Below are 23,810 nucleotides of genomic sequence, written 5' to 3' on the forward strand. Positions count from 1 at the left end.
TAAAAAAAGGTGAGACTATACAAAGATGCCAAAAAATGCTTACAGACAAATCGGACCATGATATCCACGTTTTTCTTCAAAGCAGAAGTAAGCCTTTGGGTGAGACTTCTGGATCATTAGCTGCTATAGCTAAATAACGAGGAGAATAACAACATGCCATAAACAGTAAAACTGTACAAACCAGTGTGTTCATAATTAAGAATAATAATGAATTAATTTATCCTCATAGATTTAAACACTATAGTAGAGCTCTTGTGTAGATCTGTCAGCTGATGGTGATTGCTGGTTCCATCCTGTTGGAGTTCAGCTTAAATTAATGTTGCTTAGACTAGCTGTGAGCCAGTGTTCTTTTTCTAGTCTGTAAGGAGAAATAATAGAATAAAATATTCAGTTTTCATTGAAACAAGGTGCAAATTATCTAGTATGTTTCAATTATGTTTGTGTTAAAAGATATAGCTATAGATTGCACTAATACAATTAATATTACAAGTTACTATAAGCTTATTTGGCATACATATTCTAAAAAATTATTTGTGTTTATAATATAATACATTTAAAACATAATTTATGTTTGTATGATTTTGTCTGTGTGATTGCAGTAGAGCTTGTGACTCAAACTTAATCCGTGTAATGGAGAAATGCATGCTGATGAATGCACAGTCTATGTAATAAACCACAAGGAGCTAACACAAATGCTATTGTGATTTAAAACAAAACAGTCCAGTTTAAAAATGTTCAGGCATATTATTAAATAACTAGAAGAGTAAAGTAATGTGATGTTTTGATTGTCAAAATAAAAACACACTAGAGACAGAAATATTGATAATGTAATGCTACACAACTGCGAGCTGAAGGAGAAATCTGAAATCATTTTACCAGCATTGACCAAATCCAAACCAAACAGAAATGATTCACTAATATAATTAATAAAGCAGGTATTGTTGTATAAAGCTGTGACATTGTTTTTTGTTCTTTTTCCTAAGTTGTGCAAAATATTTCAATCAACTTTCTGCTTTATTGCAATAACGCCTGATGATAATTTGAAAATGCTCTTTCACAAATATTTTAAAAATATATTCACATATCAAAAATAAATGAGAATCTTTAATACCACAAATCAGGGTACTGTGGATATTTTATGTCAAAGGAATTTGGCTTGCAAAAAAACAACAAATAAAATAAAATATATAAATAGGTACCCCTGCATTACATAAAGCAACATTAATAAACATGAAAACAACAACTAGATTACACATCCAAAGTATTCAAGTTATTAATATTATTGTCCTGTCTTTCACATTCAATAATGTACTAATTTTTTTTTATTTATTTTTTTATTTTTTTTATTGTGCATAATATCAATCACGCTGCAGGGGAGCATTCTAGAAAGGTTACATATACCCTTACATATACAAGCTACTTTCGTCTTTAGGATTGCTTTTACTTAATTAGTTATCTATTGGGTTTTTCTTTGTCTAAAGTTATATAAAGTTATATATACAGTGTATGGTCTTATATTGTTGTTTGGGTAAAGCTTTTATGTAAAGGGCCTTGAGAAAGTAACTTTTAAAGTCACTATATAAAATAATTAATGATGTATTGATGACACCTTTTATGAATTGTGTTGTATACTGTGACTAACATATTTTCCGGACTATAAGTCCCACTTTTTTTCATAGTTTGGCTGTTCCTGCAACTTATAGTCAGTTGCAACTTATCAAAATTAATTTGACATGAACCGAGAGAAATGAACCAAGAGAAATGAACTAACAGAAAACATTACCGTCTACAGCTAAGAGAGGGTGCTCTATGCTGCTCTGTGCTCCTGTAGGGGGAAGTCGTGGCCTGACGGTTAGCGACTCTGACTCGCAATCGAAAGGTTGTGAGTTCGAGCCCCAGGCCGGCAGGTATTGTGGGTGGGGGGAGTGCATGTACAGTTCTCTCTCCACCTTCAATACCACGACTTAGGTGCCCTTGAGCAAGGCATTGAACCCCCAACTGCTCCCCGGGCGCCGCAGCATAAATGGCTGCCCACTGCTCCGGGTGTGTGTTCACAGTGTGTGTGTTTGTTCACTGCTCTGTGTGTGTGCAGTTCGGATGGGTTAAATGCAGAGCACAAATTCTGAGTATGGGTCACCATACTTGGCTGAATGTCACGTCACTTTTTCACTTTCACTGTAGTCTACACTGAGCAGCATAGAATGCCCTCTCGTGGCTGTAGACGGTAATGTTTTCTCTTGGTTCTTGGTTCTAAATAAATGCTACTTTTAGTCCAGTGCGACTTATACATGTTTTTTTCCTCATCATGAAGTATTTTTGGAATGATGCGACTAGGTAGGCGCTGTGTCATCTTTCTTTTGTGAAATAATTGGTTCATACCACTTTATTTCTGTGTAACTAATTTTCAATCCTGATCAATATGTTCAATGAATAACTTATTAATGGAAAATATTGATAATGTTGGATTTAAATCGTTAACAAAAACAAATGGCAGCTTTTATCATGTTTATTTTGTGATTATGCTAGTTCCACTGATATATATAGTATATATATATTTAAAATTTGAAGGGCCGAATCAGACATATTATCTTCTGATAACACAAATAATAAAGGACATCAAGCAGATGTAATATTGCATGATATGCATGATAACGTTAGCCCTCCTGTTCATGTTTTGATGCAGACAGAGGGATCCGCCCATTTACCCCATTTGTAATTATCAGCACGGGGGGGTAATCTGGTCAGAAATGGTCAAAAGTGGACAGAAGAGACGGATTAAAATGCCAGGTGTAAATGGGTATGTCTCTTCATTGTCCACTTGTGATCCAATCGACCAAAACGCATCTTAAAGGGGTCATAGGATTAGCCTGACTACGTCAGACTTCCTACTTCCGCTCAATTTCATTTCGCTTCTGTACTCAGTCTGATACAGCATCAGAGCTTTCTGTTTGCCACCGGTCTGGAAACAGCCGTGCCAATCAACGAACAGAGGGCGGGCTGAGAGCCGTGACGTAGATGCGTAGATTAATTTCGCATAATCTGCAAAAGTCGTTTACAGCCATGTTCACTCCGGTATTTCGCTCGCATCATCATGTGTTTACAACAGGTTTACAGTGGAAGTTCAATCATAGATTTGAGTTCGATGCATGATGTCTGTGCTTCGATGCGGCTGTACAGGCGCATAACATACGTCTTAACTAAACGTATCTGATTGGCTTACGGGTAACCAATGATTTTAAACTTCAGACAAGCGCCCCCTAGCGAGAGAGAAAACACTTCTCTATTATGCCATTCCAGACTCTGTCTACGAAGCAAAGTGAAGTAGCAGAGTCTGGTATTACCAGGCTATCATAGGATGCCCATTTTCGTTCATCACATGAGAGCATTTTACTTAAGAGAATTGATTCATTTCATCTATCGAGTCTTCAGGTTTTTACCCATAGTTTAACACATGCAGTTTGAGCCGGAAAGAGAATTGATTAGTTCATCTATCGAGTCTTGGGTTTACTGAGTCGTTCATTCATCACAACAACCCCATAAGCTTTACCTATGCAGTCTGAGCCAGAAAGACTTAAATCTATTATTACTTTTGTTACTAGTGATGCACTGATACCACTTTTTTTCAGAACGAGTCCAATACTGATGCTTTGATTTTTGGTATTCGCCGATATCTGTATTGTAATGTTGTTGTTGTTTTTTTTTTCAAATATTGGGTACAGAGACAAAATAATAAGAAGAACAATCATGTTAGTTGGCTTCATTTAGTAAACGGATATTTCCTTCAGCTGTTTCCATACTTAACTATACCTGTTAAATGTATCGATTAAGCTTTTGTTAATTTCACTGTTCATTTAAATCGCACATTTCAATATTGCAGCAGCTCAATACTTTAATGCAGGGAACCACTCCTTATTTAAACGTTATACGAGTAAGCCCAAACTCTTTTGGTGATCCAATTTGTGTAATGCAAACTGTATGCAGACCCTCGCTTACGAATAAAAACCATAATTTTAGAGCATGGTAAAAATGCACAGCGTGCACATGTTTGCATTGGTGCAGAAGACACTTCAAGCCTAGCACATTTCACACAGTCTGCTTGTTTCACTTTTGCTGTAATCATGTGTTTGACGTTTAAAATAAATGTTGTTTATAGTGAATGCCCCTATAATTCGTGTTTGTTTTATATTTATGATTAGTTATAATCCAAATGCATGCACTAATGGAGAGAACAGCAATCAAGATCATGCAAAAGAAGTGGATGATCTCTGACTCTATCTGGCTCTCACTCTCTCTGTCTTTCTCCCTTTCTCACTCTCCTTACCATCAAATAACTTTAGTAACCTGTACACTGTTTTGCTTGCTTGCTTTTGACATATCCGACCGAACTACAAGTATCGGTATCGGTGCATCCATGTTTGTCACCACATTAAGTGTTATGGATAAGAACCATAGTGACAGAAATTCACACATTTATATACTGTAAGAAAAAAAAAAAGCTAAAATTAGAGACCAAAAATGTATCACATCACTATAAGAGTAAATATTAATTATAATGATGATGATGATCATGATAATAATAATAATAACTATGCACCCATTTGTAAGGAAATTTATTTCTCTATTCAATGCTGTCACGTCGCGTGACAAAAGAATGATTCGAAAGAAAAACCTATCAATTCTCTTTCCAGCTCAGACAGCATAGGTTTCGTTTATGGGTCTGTTACGTGATGAAGAAACAACTCAAACCCAAAGACTGTGAACTAATAGTATTATATTATATAGTATATTATATATACTATATTATATAGTATTATAGTTGTTGTTGTTGTTTTTTTTTGCTCAAGTACAAAGGAAGTAGCATGTAACAATTACATTTCGCTAAAATTAACTAAATGAAAAAATATATATATTTGTTCATTTGGTGAATGAGACTCAAAAGACAGTCAGTAAAATTATCCAAACTACTCATCACTAGTCTAAATGCTTCAGAGGTGCTTCCACTCCCCACCCCCAATTAAAATGTAATATAGTCCAGTTTCAAGTACTCATTTTTTGCGATCTCATTACGTAACCATGTAATACATGTAATCAGTTATTACCCAACACTGTTAACTGGTTAGCTAGCAAATTCATACAAATTAATCAAAAATGTTAAACACCTATTAGTTTACCACTATCTGCTTACATCCATATGCATGTAATCTCTCTTAGTGTTTTTCTGGCAATCATCTACTCAATTTCAGCAAACTAGGTAAAGTCTTTGAATAACACCTATCCCCGTTCCAAAAGCAAAGTCATGCTTACTCACAGTTTACAGTTTGAGCCTTGTAGCACATCAATGAGCTGCTGCTTTGAGTCTCCAATATTATTGTAACTCAGATCAAGCTCTTTTAGAAACTGCAGTGCTTTTGTGTTTGTCAAAGACTGAATTAAAGTATGAATATCTGTAATGCCACAGTCATGCAGACTAGAAAGAGAAAATCACAGGAAAACACATCATCTTACAAAGAAATTATTAATATTAAGAATTTTAAACAAGTATAATGTGATCTCAAACTCATCATGAGTTATTGGGTATAAAGTGTTTTGGTTTAAACTGTTGGAAGTGAATTTAAGCATTTTGATTCTTGTTTGTGAATGTTACTTACCTCAATCTCTCAAGTTTACAGTCTGGATCCTTCAGTATGTCACATAAATGCTTCACTCCTGTGTTTTTTATTTTGTTCTCACTGAGGTCCAGTTCTCTCAGATGTGAAGGGTTTGATTTCAGAGCTGAAGTCAGAATGAAACACTGTTTCTCTGTAACTCTGCATCCACACAGCCTGAAGACATAAAAAAGGAACACTTATGCAAATTCATGTTAAGTTCACGTGGAAGTTAAATACACCATGAAAAACAGTACCACCAGCGAAATCATGTTAACTGAATTGAATGAACATTAGACATAAGCATTAGATCAGGGTTTCTAACAGTTTACATTCAAAGGTCAGAATCTGAATTGTCATCAAGGTCAGAAATGATTGTTATAGGGGTGACCCCAAATAGTCGACGATTCGATGCTTCGATTCGAGGAGCCTGATACGACTACCAATCTCACAGTCGAATATTCGCAGGGGGTTATGGTTATGCCATTCTGACTATATGTGAGCGCTCAAATGTCTGATTTCACATAGAACTTGCGGTTATTATGGCTGTCGGATGTCTGACTTGACTCAATGTATTTTGCCCAACCCCCAGACATATGATTCGACTATCAGTTGAATATCAGCAAGATTTGAAAATTCCGATTCGACTATGAAAATCCTTAGTCGGGGACACCCCTAGATTGTTATAACAAAACTTGTTTTAATAAACATAATTTTATATAACAATTCAAATTTGTGTATGCTAAATGAGTCTACTCCACCAAACTACTGTTATAAGCATGAGCCCCGTCAGACTGGTCGTGGCGGAGGTGTTGCAACAATATATAGTGATATTCTCAATGTTACCCAGAAAACAGGATACAGGTTTAACTCTTTTGAAATACTTCTGCTAAATGTTACTCTGTCAGACATGCAAAAGAAATCTAATGTATCTCTTGCTCTGGCTACTGTGTATAGACCACCAGGGCCGTATACAGAATTCCTAAAAGAATTTGCAGATTTCCTCTCAGACCTTCTTGTTACAGTTGATAAGGCGCTAATCATGGGAGATTTTAATATTCACGTTGATAATACAAATGATACATTAGGACTTGCGTTTACTGACCTAATAAACTCCTTTGGAGTCAAGCAAAATGTCACCGGGCCCACTCATCGTTTTAATCATACACTAGATTTAATTATATCGCATGGAATCGATCTTACTGCTATAGATATTGTACCTCAAAGTGATGATATTACAGACCATTTCCTTGTATCGTGCATGCTGCGTATAACTGATATTAACTATATGTCTCAGCGTCACCGTCTGGGCAGAACTATTGTTCCAGCCACCAAAGAAAGATTCGCAAATAACCTGCCTGATCTATCTCAACTGCTATTTGTACCCAAAAATACACATGAATTAGACGAAATTACTGACAACATGGGCACTATTTTCTCTAATACATTAGAAGCTGTTGCCCCGATCAAATTGAAAAAGGTTAGAGAAAAACGTACTGTACCATGGTATAACAGTAATACTCACTCTCTCAAGAAAGTAACTCGTAGTCTTGAACGCAAATGGAGAAAAACTAACTTGGAAGTTTTTAGAATTGCATGGAAAAACAGTATGTCCAGCTATAGACAGGCTCTAAAAACTGCTAGGGCAGAGCATATACACAAACTCATTGAAAATAACCAAAACAATCCAAGGTTTTTATTTAGCACAGTGGCTAAGTTAACAAATTACCAGACGCCACCTGATTCAAATATTCCACCAACGTTAAATAGTAATGACTTTATGAATTTTTTCACTGATAAAATAGATAACATTAGAAATACAATAGCGAATGTAGATTCTACAGTGTCTAACACTTCAGTTTCATCCATCGCACCCAAAGATAAACTGCAGTGCTTTACAACCATAGGACAGGAAGAGCTAAATAAACTTATCACTGTATCTAAACCAACAACATGTTTATTAGATCCTGTACCCACTAAATTACTGAAAGAGCTGTTACCTGTAGCCGAAGAACCGCTTCTCAATATCATTAACTCGTCGTTATCTTTAGGTCACGTCCCAAAACCATTCAAGCTGGCGGTTATCAAGCCTCTTATTAAGAAACCAAAACTAGATCCTAGTGTACTGGCAAATTATAGGCCTATTTCAAATCTTCCATTTATGTCTAAAATTTTAGAAAAAGTTGTGTCTGCTCAATTGAGCACCTTCCTGCATAAAAATGATCTGTATGAAGAATTTCAGGTTTTAGGCCCCACCATAGCACAGAAACTGCACTTGTTAAAATTACAAATGACCTGCTCCTTGCGTCAGATCAAGGCTGCATCTCATTTCTAGTCTTACTTGATCTTAGTGCTGCGTTCGACACCATAGATCATGACATACTCATAGATCGATTACAAAACTATACAGGTATTCAAGGGCAGGCTCTAAGATGGTTTAGATCCTACCTGTCCGATCGCTACCATTTTGTTTACTTAAATGGGGAGTCATCTCATTTATCATCAGTAAAATATGGAGTGCCACAAGGATCCGTCCTAGGTCCCCTTCTATTTTCAATATACATGTTGCCCCTTGGTAATATTATTAGAAAATACGGAATTAGCTTCCACTGTTATGCTGATGATACTCAGCTATATATCTCAACGAGACCAGATGAAACTTCCCAATTATCTAAGCTAACAGAGTGTGTTAAAAATGTAAAAGATTGGATGACAAATAATTTTCTCCAATTAAATTCAGATAAGACAGAGATACTAATTATTGGACCAAAAAACACTACACAGAATCTTGTAGATTACAATCTGCAACTAGACGGATGTACTGTTACTTCCTCTACAGTCAGAAATCTGGGTGTCATATTAGACAGCAATTTGTCTTTTGAAAATCATATTTCCAATGTTACAAAAACTGCATTCTTCCATCTTAGAAACATTGCCAAGCTACGAAACATGTTATCTGTTTCTGATGCAGAAAAGCTAGTTCATGCATTCATGACCTCTAGACTGGACTATTGTAATGCACTTCTAGGTGGTTGTCCTGCCTCGTCAATAAACAAGCTACAGGTAGTCCAAAATGCAGCAGCTAGAGTCCTTACGAGGTCAAGAAAATATGATCATATTACCCCAATTTTACAGTCTCTGCACTGGCTACCTATTAAGTTCCGTATCAGTTACAAATTATCATTACTTACCTATAAGGCCCTAAATGGTTTAGCTCCTGCGTACCTAACTAGCCTTCTACCACGCTACAACCCATCACGCACCCTAAGGTCACAAAACGCTGGACTTTTGGTAGTTCCTAGGATAGCAAAGTCCACTAAAGGAGGTAGAGCTTTCTCACATTTGGCTCCCCAAACTCTGGAATAGCCTTCCTGATAATGTTCGGGGTTCAGACACACTCTCTCTGTTTAAATCTAGATTAAAAACACATCTCTTTCGCCAAGCATTTGAATAATGTATCTTTTAAATTGTGAGTGTAGTTGCATCTGATCAAATGTGCATTTTTATTCATTAGCTTGGGTTAAACTAATTTTACTTTGTTGGATCAGCAGCTATGCTAATGATGTCTCTATTTTGTTTCTATGTTTCGCCACGGGATTTACATCCCGTGGTAACTAGGATTTACACAAGCTCCAGTCTGGATCCAGAACACCTGAGAAGAGATGATGCTGACCCTCAGAGGACCTCAGATGATGCTAACCCTGAATCAACAAACATAACTAACAATTATTGCTAAATGTGTGACTGCATCATATAATAACTTAATTAATAATATTGATAGTTCATCGTCTAGCTGACTACGTCTTGTATTATTATTTTTATTTTTTCTAAAATCCTGTCAAATGTGCACAAACTACTAGCTAATACTAAATATTGTAGAAACATAATTTTCTGTAAAGTTGCTTTGTAACGATTTGTTTTGTAAAAAGCGCTATACAAATAAACTTGAATTGAATTGAATTGAATTGTATGCTTAATGATCAAATTCATGAAGTCATCAGGTCATGATTGCAATTACGAAAATTAATCATGGTTTTACTACAAATATAACCAAAAAAACATGGTTACATGCAACCCCAAATGAACTATGATCTTGCTAAACTAAGCATAGTTTAATCATGGTATTTGTAGTAAAGTTGTGGTTATACAAATTGTGATCAATATGCCAAAAAAAAGTAACTACTCTTCCACTATAATAAAACCATAACTATTTTTACTCTCTGAACTCTAACAGTAAGCAACTACATTTTCAAACAACTAACGCTCAATAAAGCAGTTCTCATTTGCATATTGTAATTTTTCCATAGTTAGAGAAATGACAGAAGGTACAGTGTTATAAATAATGTGACTTGAGCCAAGTTGTTTATATTAAGCAGTAACCTTTAATCTCTAACTGAAGTACAGTATAATGTTACTTACTCCAGTTTTTCCAGCTTGCATTGTGGGTTCATCATTAGATCACTGAGGTTTTTAGCTCCTGAGTCTTTAAGCTTATTACCACTAAGGTTCAGTTCTCTCAGGTGTGATGGGTTTGATTTCAAAGCCGAAGTCAGGATGAGTAACTGTTTCTCTGTAATCTTGCAACCACACAGTCTGAAGACAGAAAGAGAAAGAACAATGACTCAGATATGTGATGGTTATCTTATTAAAGAGTATATATATATATATATATATATATATTCTTCCATATACAGTAGTTTACAGTTTCAATAATTTGATACAGCGTCATACTAGTTCAGTGTGCTTGAAACATTTCTTCTCTTTATTTTCTTTTTTGTCTTTTGTTTATTGTAGCAGCAGATGCAAATCTAAAAATGATATTGCTGCAGAACAGCAAGTACGCAATCAGTACATTGTTTCAAATACTTTAAATGTAGTTATTTGCTAGTTAGACTCTTAATTCTAATTGTGAGCAGTGACAAAGGTCAGAAAATACAATGCTATAATATAAATAATGTAACTTGGGTACAGTTGTCTTAAACTAAATATTTAACTTTATTCACACTGTTGGTATAGAAAAGGCTTGCTATGTACAGTATATACTGTAGAAACATTAGTGTCCCCTTTTGACTGAAAAAGCATGACTCAACATTTCCCTTTAAAGGGAAAGTTCACCCAAAAAATTAAATTCTGTAATAAATAACTCACCCTCATGACATTCCAAACCCGTTAGACCTTCGTTTATCATCAGAAAAGAAACTAAGATATTTTTGATGGAATCTGAGAGCTCTCTGACCCTCCATAGACAGCAATGTTATCACCACAATCAACTCACAGAAACGTAGCAAGGACAACGGCAAAATGAGTGTTAGCATGTGAGTCATTTTAATCTAGATTAATCTAGATTAATTCCAACATAACAGTGAGATTAATCTAGATTAAAAAAATAAATCTATGCCCACCACTAATATATATATATATATATATATATATATACAATTTAAAGTTTATTTTCAGTTAGTATAGTCATGTCAAATTATTTTCAGTGTACTTGAAAGATGAAACATTTAAATAAATGTGAAAATATGAAATAAACATTTTTTTAAATACAATTAAGTATATTTACTTTCACTATGGAAACAACTGAGGAAATAGTATTATTATATACATTAACATCATTATGCAATGTAACATTCTAAATACAAATAATACTCACATCAGTGTACTGAGTTGACAGTGTTTATCCTGCAGTAGAGCAGATATCTGACTCACTCGTGTGTCTCCTAGATGATGTCCACTCAGATTCAGCTCACTCAAAAGTAACAGGTTTTTACCCACAATTCCAGTCACAAATCGACAGGCTTCATCTGCTTCAGGACACAAAAACCTGCAGTAGGCAAGATAAATGAGAATTCAAACGAATGGCAGGCATGCTCATAATATAAACAATGCAGTCCGTGCTACATCAAGATAAAAACATTTCAACTTTTCAGAATGCCACAGGTGCAATATGGGTCATGTGATATGAATCAACCAATCAGCTTCATCCTTTCACGTAAAAACACTGAAAGCCCAGCCAAGTTGAAGGAAGTTCAGGAAACAGCTGATCTTTAAGTTTCTCAAGAGTGATCGGCGATGTGATCACACATTTCATAAGATCCTTTTCAGCTGTCATAAGCTGAGAGTGATTCTTAAGGCTTGCGTACATGCTTAGTAAAGGACTGGTGCCGTTTTTCTCACAACTGAAAACTGTGTCACACGCCATATTCAAGGCCAACACTTCCTGTGAAAATTGCCAGTCCAAGTCAGCCAGCAGTGACTCAGTCCACCACATTTTTATTTGTAGGTTTATTAAAAAGATACACAGGATTTCCATTATTCAGTTAACTTGCTAAAGCTGTAAAATAATGAACATTGAATCCTCTCATAGCCTATTGCGACAAGGGGCTGTTCACATATCACGTCTTCTGCTCTCACAAGTTCATTATTTCAAATGTAGATGCATGGCAAGCATGTTCATAATGGAAGCTATGTGGTCTGCTCTGCATCAAGATAAAAACATTTCAACTTGAATGCTGTAAGCATTACTGCTTCAAATCCATTTTCCTGCTCTGGGTGTGTGATCACGGTGTGTGTGTGTGTTCACTGCTGTGTGTGTGCACTTTGGATGGGTTAAATGCAGAGCACAAATTCTGTGTAAGTGTCACCATACTTGGCTGTATGTCACGTCACATCTCTTTCTCTCTCACTTTCTCTCACTTCCACTTTGATGAAACGTCCACGTCTTAATGGAGAGCGCAGCCACCCCTCCCCTAAACTCTGCCTATGATACTGTTCCCCAATGTCTATTAACCACAACTAAACTGTGTTGACATTCATCATCAAATACAACAGCTACCACATCATCTGATCTATTCAATTTGATATTGATATTTTTGATGGCTCAAATTGTGCAGCTTAATGCATTACTAAGAATATAATTAAATTGTAATTTGATTTCATCATGACTCACCTCAGTGTCTTGAGTTGACAGTTTGGTTCCTGTAGAAAATCACTGAGCTCCTTCACTCCTGATTGTCCAGGATCATTTCCTGTTAGATCCAGCTCTATCAGGTGTGAAGGGTTTGATCTCAGAGCTGAAGCCTGAGCTTTATAACCTTCTTCTGTTATACTGCAGTCTGAGAGTCTAGAAAATTAGTTACTATTTATTTTAATATTATTTATCAAACAAGTACATGGTCTACATGAATATAAATGAGACATGTAATGATTAAATTAATATTAAAATGCCCCCCCCCCTCCTCAAAAAAATAAAAAAAAAATCAAAACCATAAAACTTATATATTAATTTACTGTGACAGCATTTGAAGAGTTTATTTGCAAAATAAATAAATAAATAAATAAAAATAAATAAATGCCACGCTAAAAAATATATATAATACATATGGTGTGATCTGAACCCTCAACGTGTTTTGTCAAAAAATATGTTATTGTCCACTTTCAATGTTTGTGAACAAAAGTCAATGAGTAATTTTTAGCAAATGCTTGGATGGATGGGACATGCAGATGGAGGGCCGGGTGGAGAATTTGGAAAATCTCAATGAGAGAGCGTTTTTTTATATCTCTGTGTCGACCAATCTTTTGGGTTACGACCAATCTTTGACCTGCATGTCTTGAACCAGGCCCTTCACCAGTTAACCATTCAAGATGTTGATGCAGAAAAGCATTTTCGGGTGTGTCCGTTCCCAACATTGGTTTGCAGCAATCTACCTGAAGGACATGTGTTTTCATGTGTCAATCAGACCATATCTGGGGTTAGCAATCTTGACAATTGGCTTATACTAGCACAGTCTTGGGATCAGTTGTGCGAGGACCTGGTGCTCCGGCACCTCAGCCTGTTGGGTCTTTGGGTCAACTAGGAAAAGAGCAAACTCTCCTCGACATCCAAGGTTTCCACAGTTCCCTTCAGGAATCAGGTGCTGAGCCTGAAAGCTTTACTCCCGGAGGAGACAGTCCCAGCTCTATCTTTGCTCTGTCCTGTCCAGGCATTGAGATGCTACATTGACCAGACACAAAGCTTTAGGGCCTCAGACCAGCTCTTTGTCTGTTATGGAGAACGGCAGAAGGGCAAGGCTGTCTCTAAACAGAGGATGGCCCACTATATTGTAGATGCCATTACCCTGGCTTATCAGGCACAGGGTGTGCCCTACCCGCTCAGGTTGCAAGCTCACTCTAGGAGTGTTCCATCCTCCTGGGCACTGACCCCCCCCCCCCCCCCCCATAGCCTGCTTTGTTCTCACCTCAAATGGGTAGAGGCACTGAGAGGTTTAGTGTCGGCTTACTAAAACTGCTCTAGAGTGTCCATACTGTAGACCCTGTCGAGCTCCTCCATCCCTTTGGCAACCAGATGGGACATTTCTCCCATTAAAAAACGTTTGTCAGGCATCTACACTGTCAGGTGATGAGATTACAAAGATTAAGCAAGTGTTTTTTTTTTTACTCTGAAACATGAAACGTGAGTTATCTACTTTTGCTATAAAACAAACTTTTAATATATAAAAAACATACATTCAATGAAATTTTATTTTGTAAGTACAGGTAGCATTTGTTAAAGTTATTAATCAAAACAACCCAACTGCAGTTTGATGCATATTACTTGGGATGCACAATAAAATACATGATTTCTGAAAATAAATAAAAATGGAGCTTTCTGTTTTTTGCAAATGAACTCTTCAGTATGTAATAGGCTACTGACACACATCTAACATGCATGATCATAGATTCATATCAAGGAGCTTTGATATTAAATGATACAGACTACAGAACGCACTGAGCGCACTGGAAAAATGAATCACCTGCGTTAACACATTGATTTTGACAGTGCTGATATAAAAACATTTAGACCATTTAGTGAATGCTGTCAGAATGTGAAGAGACTTTCAACCAGCATAACAAAACAGTTTTAAGTATTCATATTTTTTCGAGACAGTTAATCTTATTAATTATACTTTAATACATGTATTTTCACATGTATAAGTATATATAAATTAAAATACATACTTCAGTTTCATCAGTCTGCTCTTTGTATTTTTCAACAGACAACATATCTTCATCATTCCTGATTTTCCTAGTGTATTTCCACTCAGATCCAGCTCTATCAGGTTTGAATGGTTTGAATCAAATGCTGAAGTCAGAGCAGCACAACCTTCTTCTGTGATATTGTCATTACTCAGTCTAAGGAAAATTTAAAATACAGGAAAAATTATTCAGTTTATTTTCAAAACTTTTCTAAATAACAGCCTTTTACTGAATATATAATTTAAAATATTACAGTATATTAAAAAGGCATTATACTCACATCAGTGTATTGAGTTTGCAGTGTTTATCTTGCAGTAGTGCAGTGATCTGATTCACTCGTGTGTCTCCTAGTTTACGTTCACTCAGATTCAGCTCTCTTAGGAGTAAAGGGTTTTTACCCACAATTTCAGTCACATACTGACAGGCTTCATCTGCAGCAGGACCCAATAATCTGGAGGTGGGAATATGAAGCGATATTGATTCAGTTCTTAACTTAATCTGGTGTTTTTGTTGTTGTTGTTGTTGTTTTATCTCATTTCTTACATTTGTCTTGAATTTAAATGTATGTAACATTTTATATTACTGAAATATTTCTAAAAACAATCCGCCTGCATGTAAATAATTTGTGCTATTTAATCACATCTTACCTCAGTTTCTTCAGCTGACAGTTTGGATCCTGTAGTAAATCACTGAGCTCCTTCACTCCTGATTGTCCAGGATCATTTCCTGTGAGATCCAGCTCTATCAGGTGTGAAGGGTTTGATCTCAGAGCTGAAGCCAGAGCTTTATAACCTTCTTCTGTGATTCTGAGAGTCTAGAACAGGAATTAAAATAAAATATTTAGCTGATTAAACTGTTGCTCAAGAAATTACCTTTACAATATTGAACTCTAAAAAAGGAAAACAGATATATATATACACACACACACACACGATTGGCAAATATGATCAAAGAAGGCTGTGAAAATAATTACATTTTATTTTTTAAATCACATAAATGTAACCTTTTATTGGAGAATTAGAATGAAAAATGGGGGAAAATATAATTATGACAAACATTCATTATGTATTTTGTAATATTATTTATTACTTTGAACTAAGTTAGCAATGCTGGAACTGATATGTTTCATGTGTATGTGTGTGTGTGCATGTATTTCTACACTTCAACTGTTTCCTTATATGAGCAGAATCAACTTTAAACACTTATTGTCTTATTAATAATGAATCCTTGTAGAAAGGTCTGCTTTTGTTTGTGTACACTCAAAATGAAAGTTCAAAATGTGAACTATATATATATATACACAGACACACACACACAGATACACACAAACACATTGATATATATAGGTAAGCTTTAATATATCCAACTTTTTAAATTACTAAACTTATATGTTTTCATTATTAAAAATAATAATAACTTATAAGTAAAAACTATATAAATAATTAAATTCAGCTCATTCCTTTTCATAGTCATATTTTCTTTCTGCTGCCTTCGCAAACTATTGCTGCAGCAGAAGTGGTTATTCCTGCCTTGTAAATGCATTTAGATTTATTTTTTAAAAACAAAATCTCTTAATTTTCTGCAGAAAAGTGAATTGCGCTGACTCTTGACAGAAGAGTCACATGTTCAATGTGATTAGCCGTTTACTGCACACATCACACTTTCAAGGGCATGTGCTCCAGAGTTATAACTGGATTTTACAGGATATAACGTAATTTTTTTAAGAGTTTTTGTCTGGCATCATGTTCTTCACCAATTATTATTTTTTCTTAACAAAAACTACTGACCGATATGGAGGTGAACAGAAAGCCCAGAGACCTTTATTTTGTTAGACATCATCTCACCTGAGTTTCTTCAGTTTACATTTTTCATTTAGTCCATCAGAGAGCAACTTCACTCCTGAATCTTGCAGATTATTATTGCTCAGGTCAAGATCCTTCAGACTGCTGGAGTCTGAACTGAGAACTGAAGCAAGAGCTGAACAGCTTTCCTCTGTTAGATCACACATACTTAGACTGAAAAAAAAGACAATACTGAAAATACACAACTGAACCATTACAGCTGCAGAAGTAGAGGTGCTGACTGAAGCAAAAACAGAAAAACCATCAGACAACATTGAATAAATTAATGTGCTCAAAATGTGTTTCATTTTCCAGCTATTTTGAAGCCAACATTTTAAACACTTAAACATACTTCTCCGCAATACTGCAGTTTGAAGGTCTAGTTTGCAAGCATTTTTCCGTGATAACACCAATCTACCTGCTACCATTTATCCTGGACTGGTACTGTGTCTGCATTTCAGTACATCGCTTTCCAATTATTCCAGGCCAGGGCATTCTCAAGGGCAGCAATGGTTTGTTTCATGTCTTATTTTATTCGGTCCATCCATCTCTTTTTTGGGTCCACCCTGTGAATACCGTCCATCAGGGCTAAGATGCAATGTTCATCCCGCAACTGATTTTTTTCCACTGTGGATGACATGGCTGTACCAACTGCACATCGCCTCATCTTTTCCCAGTGCTTTCATCATGTCCTCATTTCGACCCTGGTCCAGTCAGGTCAGCCCTCTCGACCACTGGAGCATACACATCTTCAAAGTGTGGAAGGTCCTACTGCTATTGGATGTAGGCCAACATTCCACAAACTTGCTGCCAATTTAACCAGGTGACAATGTCATGAGCACATGTGTCTGAGAAGGATGTCACCATGTGTTGAGTGAGTGGAAACGAGGTATTTAAAGCACTTCACTTTTTTTTCAGGTCTTGACTTTCTATCTATTAGTCTACTATGAAGATACCTAGAGTTTGTAGGCCACAATCTATTTACTCTGTCTTTGTAAGATTGATCCATAGTCCCTTTTTATTCAGCCGATCTTTCCACTGTTGTATTTGGTCATTGAGGTTCTGACGCTTTTCATTTGTGAGTAGAACGTCATTAGCATACAGGAGCATCCAAAGATGTGTTTACTGGATGTCTGGCATTGCCGTATCCATACATAGGATGAATAAAAAGGACAAAAGGCATGATCCTTGGTGAAATCCAACACTAATGCGAAAAGCTGGCGAGATTCCCACAGAGCAGTGGACTATACTGATACTATTCCTGATAAAGTAGACTGGTCCATCAGACATAGACATAAAGGACCTGGTGTGATCAAAGGCCATCCAGATCAGTTCATGGGGACCCAATGAAACGCCAGATGGACTTTCTTGTTTTTCTCTCTGTATTTCTCTCCACAAGTAGACAGGCAACATGGAGAACATCGACCAATCCACATTCTTTGGTGAAACTGCACTGATTTGGGGTGGTACTGATAATGATTAGAATACGTCCATCAAGAACACTTTGATAGATTTTAACATATGGCACAGGAGAAGAATGTTTTTTTTTTTTTTTTGAAAAATTGCGATTTTCAACACTGCCTGAAATTTGACTTTCCAAAAAAAAAACAATTGGTGAAGCAACAAGGTGTAATCTACAGTTAATGATAATGATAGTTCAATCTTATCAGTAAAATAAAATTAGTTCAAACATTCAGTTTTAGTTGAGCTCAATTATTGTGTGTTGTCACACAACTTACCTTAGTATCTCCAATTTACATATTATGTTCTTCAGTCCAGTGCAGAGCAGCTTCACACCTGAATCCTGCAGATTATTATTGTTCATGTTCAGCACTTTCAGACTGGTGTCTGATCCAAGAACAGCAACCAGAGCTGAACAACTTCTGTCTGTTAAGCTGCAGTCATTTAACCTACAAGAAAAAAACAAAATAACATAACAATAACAACCAAAGATGTGGAACAAATATAATACATTTTAAAAATACCTTTCTTTTTTTTACATGGACAGTGTATATATCGTAATAGCTGAACTAACATTACTCTTCAGTAATGAGCTTTTGCTGTATGTTAGTATTTTTGATTCAGTGACAAATTTGCTCGACAAAAGCATATCAGTCAGTTTAACGCATTAACTTAATTAGTTAGTTATGAAAAAATAAATAAATTTTTTTTAATGGAGTTAACGCACTGGACTTGTACGTCATCTTACATTTCATACAGTGACTGTTGACAAATGTGACACTGGACCACAAAACCAGTCTTAAGTAGCACGGGTGTATTTGTAGCAATAGCCAAAAATGCATTGGATGGGTCAAAATTATAATTAGGATATTAAGTAAAGATTATGTTCCAGTAATATGTTTAGCAAATTCCCTACCGTAAATATAAAAAATATATATTTTTTGATTAGTAATAGACTAAGCATTGATATGGACTTAATCGGGACAACTTTTTTTCTTTTCTTTTTTTATTGCACCCTCAAATTCCAGATTTTCAAAAAGGTATATATCGGTCAAATATTATCATAATTATTAACATTATTATTATCATAATAAACCATACATCAATTCAAAGCTTATTTATTCATCTTTCAGATGATATAATAAATTTACATCAATAAAAAAAGAAAATACCCTTATTACTGGTTTTGTGGTCCATGCTCACAAATATGATTCAGGACAACAACTATATATTGAAGCAAAAAATAAATAAATAAATAAAATCATATGATAAGCAATATCACACAAGCAGCGAAAGCAATATCATATGAGTGCCAATTCATAAAGTGAGCCATTTACTTAATTCCTGAATGAATAAGCCATTTGAACAAATCAAATGAATGAATGAATGAATGACCCATAAAGACATTTACTGCCACCTGCTTCTTTTTTGAGTGTTATTGTATTACCTCATTTAAATAATAATAATAATAATAATAATAATAAAGGGGAAAAACTCATACTAATTTATGTCATTGTAACAGATATGCAGGTCAGCGATTCATGGGTTAAATTCTGTTTTATAAATTCAGACTGTTGGTACTAAATGCCTGGCCTGGCGCCAGCCTGGCTGGACTTAAATTATTTTACGATACCCATGCGAGCCTCAAAGGATACCTGAAACCCCCCCCCAAATTCCTTAACACACACACACACACACACACACACACACAAAAAGAAACCTTTCTTTTTGTTCCTTACTTTTGTAAGTCCTTTATTAATATGTATTTTGAATATGTTTTGTGTGTACCATGGTTAATCCTTGTTATGCGAGGATTATAATTTTTCTAGCGTATAAATTGGAATGGTTTCTCCTCACTTTAAACTTTCTCAAAGAGAGCCCTGTTCTGCAACCCCCACACTCCTTGGCAGCTCGTAAAATTTTACGACCACACAGGACCACAGGACAGGAAACCTAATCCTTACAAAAGAATGATCAAATGTACTCAAATGTAGTCTTAATGTGTATAGTATTGTTTTTGCGGTACATTAGAGGTTTCCCATATAAATTGGGACGATCTGCAGTGTTATCATGTGTTAATCAAATCTTTAAATGTGTGTAATTCTGCATTTGAATGTAACTTCATGTTTTGATCATTTGCACATTTTAATTTTGGTATCTGTGTTATCGTCATGCTTTGACAGACCCATTTATCTAGAGCAAAGTAATGAAAAATGTATTTAATCTTGAATTACGAACGTAATTCATAAGGGATTCGAGGAAATCCCTTATGAAATCTGACAAGCCCTGAATCATTAGGGGGGGGGTTGGTTCCAGAGACAAAGGAACTTTCCCGCCGCTTCAGATCGCGGATGTTCATTGGCTGTTTACGCAAAAAGGGGCGGGAACCATCTCAATCTATAAGAGTTGACCGAACAAGGCCCGCCTATGTTGTTTGCTTCTTTCTCTTCTGCTTCTGATCTGCTTCGTTCTCGGACACGCGCGGCTTGGTTCTCCTCCCCCCTCAGCACACGGACTGAGGAGAGGAAAGCCATTTTCATGGCTCATTTGGAAACTTTCATTTTCGTTGTTTTGTTTTCTTTTCTTTGCTAAGTTTATTCAACTATTTGCCTCTCCACACAAGGAAGACGAATTCTGGAACATTGTTTGTTGAACCTTTCAAACACCGCGCGAAGATGAACGAACAAAGGACCACGTGACATCACACGTGCGTCGCCGGTACCACGCTCACCCACTGGGCCATGCAAGTATCGTTTTCTATGGAGATTTAAATGCTGCTTTAAAGTGTTGCTATGATCTGATCGTTGTTGGCTTCCAAAAAGGTTACTGACTGATTTTCATACCTGAGCTCATTCTGTGATCTCTCTCGCTTTCTCTCGCTTTCTCTCTCTCTCTCTCTCTCTCTCTCTCTCTCTCTCTCTTATTTGGATTCCGTTATGTATTGTAAGTTTATTGTCTGTATTTTCGTACGCATATTTACTCTGTGTGCTTTGTAGTTTGATGTATTACTAGTTGAATTATTAAAAACCCATATCTAACATGATTGGCTTGGACTCCACCCCACTCACATTACGAGTCCCTGAAAGGTTTGGTCTTTAGCTACAAGCTTTAAGTTTAGAAACTAAATTTATCATAATGATAGGATAATGTTTTCATGGCCAGAGAATATTTTTCCTTGAATTATAAAAAGTGATATCTCTATTGAAAACTGATAGGTCAATCTGGCTTGCTGGACAATCCACTGTTTGATTTGCAGTAATTTACAGTAAGAGATATCACAACAACTGATATGAAGAATGGAATATTGACATATTAATGAGTAAATTACAGTGCCCTGTGATTAGTATTGGTATAGGCAATTGAGCTATTTTTCATAATCAATAAAATTAAATGTAACTGTCATCTGAGATATATATTAATTATTCAAATTCCCTATATATATCATTTGAGTTAATTACTACGTAAAACTCATTGTTGTTACATCATCATTTACTCTAGCTAAAACGTATTTTGAAGATGGTTGGTAACAAATCTGTTTTGGTTACCATTGACTTACATTGCATGAACGAAAAAGAAAATATGTTTCATTTATGTTAGGCCATTGTAGCCTAAACGTTTATGGTTAATACATGGCACTCAAAATAACAATGAAACATTGTGCTTCTGTAAAATAATTAAAGCAAAAAGGATGTGTTTTCTGCAGTCTTAGTCTCTGTGAACTTGAGCAACAAACATTGCAACTCTGTGTCTAAAATATTAACTCCCAACTCATCACATATTTGAAGCTTGGTCATTTTTCAACCTGCAGGTTCTTCCATTGCTTTAAATAGGAAACCCATGTCGTCAATATGCCGATGCGAAAGATACTGGGAATTTTATCATCAGTGTAACCAAGGTATTTTTTTTTTTTTTTTTTTTTTTTACTGACCGAAAGAGAGAAGCACATCATCATTAATTCAGTGGTAAGCAATTTATTAAATGTTATCCTACTTAAAGTCAATTTACAAGTTCACCCTTACATCTAATCTGAAGGCGAGTAGTAGGCATATTTTGGCGTGCTGTCCTGGGGGAGGGGTCCGGGCGCGGAGCATAGCCCGAACACAAATAACTCCCCCATCCCTAATTTGGGATAAATAGATTAGAAGTGAGGAGTTGAGGTGGAGGATGGATGTCTGAGGAAAACTGTCGTGGGACAGGAGGTAGGAAGACTGGATATATATATGCTTGTGTGCTAGTTAAGATGATTAGCTAAACGAAATGCACCTGTGCCAAATTGGATGATTATCTGATCGTGCTCCTCCCGAACTTTGTTAATAAAACCACATATAAATGTTATTAATCACATTTTTTAAATCCAATATTTTGTTGAAGACATTGTTATTTGGTGCTTAAGAAGTGTAAAATCTGGGTTATTATGTGGTCCATGATACATGGTAGGTATATGGATAATTCTAATACATTTAATGCTTCTAATGGATAAATGTGCTCTGATTATGTTTAATGATTAAAATATAGTTTAAAATAAGACATGCTTTAGTAGCCTCCTGATTACTGAGGTAGCCTACATCCTAAATCTACAAGATCTGTCCATCTTCCATGTAGTATATTCTACCGGATGTGGGAGTGCTGGATGATCACTCACATACAGCAGTGGTATTGTAAAGAAGTAAAGAGTAAAGAGGTTCTATTTATGTTAAGAATTTTTTTCCTTGCTAACCAACAGGGAGCACTCTTTGGAGCATTCTGGGAATGTTCTGGGAACCCCAAACTAACATTGTCAGAACGTTCTGGGAACCAAAAATTGTTAGCTGGGTGACATGCTATTGGCTCTTGTGTGTCACGTGACTACTGCATCATGCTAATGTTCGGGAGTATTTTTTTGAATGAGATGTGAGTGCGTTAACAGAGCGGGATCATTTTCAGCAATTAGAACTTCATGTTTTACTCTCTTCTTCACTTAAAGACAGTACGGCTTCAGAAGACTTAGAATGCTTTTACAATGCTTGCAATAAATAACAGTGACTGCACTTACTGTCTGTTACGTGTTTTATATTGTTCAGTAATGGTTAGGTTTAGGGTAGGGGTGGTGTTAGGTGCGCCAATGAAAGTATAAATTTATATATATAAATTTAAATTTATATACTTAAGGGATACCTTAAGCATAAAGAAAGCGACCACAAAAGGGTCCTGACCAAGCATCAAGATGTGATTAGATATGAGTGAGAACATGGTGGAAAAATATATCTGTAGAGAGTGAAATGTCTATTTTCAAATGAACCAGTAAAAATAAAATGTGTGTTTTCATGGATGATTTAAATTGAATTTAATGTGTGCACAGTTCATTGTTTAAGATGGTTTACTGTTCAATAAAATTACAATATATATCTATATATAATATATCTATATATCTATAATAAATGTGATATTCCGATTCTTAAATATGTGCAGTTATTGAATTTTGTGTTTTAAACAGCTTTATAATGGCCATGTTAGTTGATCTATAATGGATGTTAGCACCTGTGGGATTTACAACACATAAATTCATCCTATCCTCCCAAAAGACATTACAGTAAATTTCCGGTGAATTTGGAGAAGAATATTATATATTTATTGTTACTTACACAATGTGCATATGATATCAATAAAACATATCTTCAAATAATATTTGTAAGGATCATTATTGCCAATTCCATAGCCTGGTGTGTATTTTACAAACAATATATATAATAGTGTTTATTACTAAATGAAGCACATGGGATCACTAAACGAGGGTTCAATAAATTTGTCTTAGTGAAAGATTTTTAAATGTTTTACTTTTTTGCATGTTGCATAATTTGCTTGTGCA

The 23,810-nt window shown here is 35.6% G+C and overlaps 2 protein-coding genes across 3 annotated transcripts in view; both read right to left on the reverse strand.

Moving 5' to 3' along the window:
* Nucleotides 1-16,671, reverse strand: LOC113083012 (ribonuclease inhibitor-like). The gene is made up of 9 exons (XM_026254358.1): nucleotides 16,508-16,671; nucleotides 14,944-15,114; nucleotides 14,646-14,819; nucleotides 12,598-12,771; nucleotides 11,302-11,472; nucleotides 10,065-10,238; nucleotides 5,649-5,822; nucleotides 5,309-5,467; nucleotides 1-358 (listed from the first exon to the last, which is right to left on the reverse strand). Exons 1-9 carry the CDS (start codon nucleotides 16,669-16,671, stop codon nucleotides 304-306), a joined length of 1,416 nt encoding a protein of 471 aa, XP_026110143.1. The 3' UTR covers nucleotides 1-303.
* Nucleotides 16,514-23,810, reverse strand: part of LOC113083015 (NLR family CARD domain-containing protein 3-like) — an 11,954-nt gene continuing 4,657 nt past the window's right edge. The window contains exons 4-6 of one of the 2 annotated variants that reach the window (XR_003283050.1): nucleotides 18,244-18,414; nucleotides 16,923-17,957; nucleotides 16,514-16,678 (exon numbers count right to left, since the gene is read on the reverse strand). Coding sequence is in view for 1 of the 2 variants with exons in the window: in XM_026254361.1 (XP_026110146.1) it covers nucleotides 17,627-17,957; nucleotides 18,244-18,414 (502 nt within the window). In the remaining variant the exon portion in view is untranslated. Of the gene's footprint in view, nucleotides 17,958-18,243; nucleotides 18,415-23,810 lie in introns of both variants that reach the window. The other variant, XM_026254361.1, reaches the window with a different exon arrangement.

The sequence above is a fragment of the Carassius auratus genome, unplaced genomic scaffold (assembly GCF_003368295.1).
Source record: "Carassius auratus strain Wakin unplaced genomic scaffold, ASM336829v1 scaf_tig00037267, whole genome shotgun sequence".
In the NCBI taxonomy this organism is placed as follows: Eukaryota; Metazoa; Chordata; class Actinopteri; order Cypriniformes; family Cyprinidae; genus Carassius; species Carassius auratus.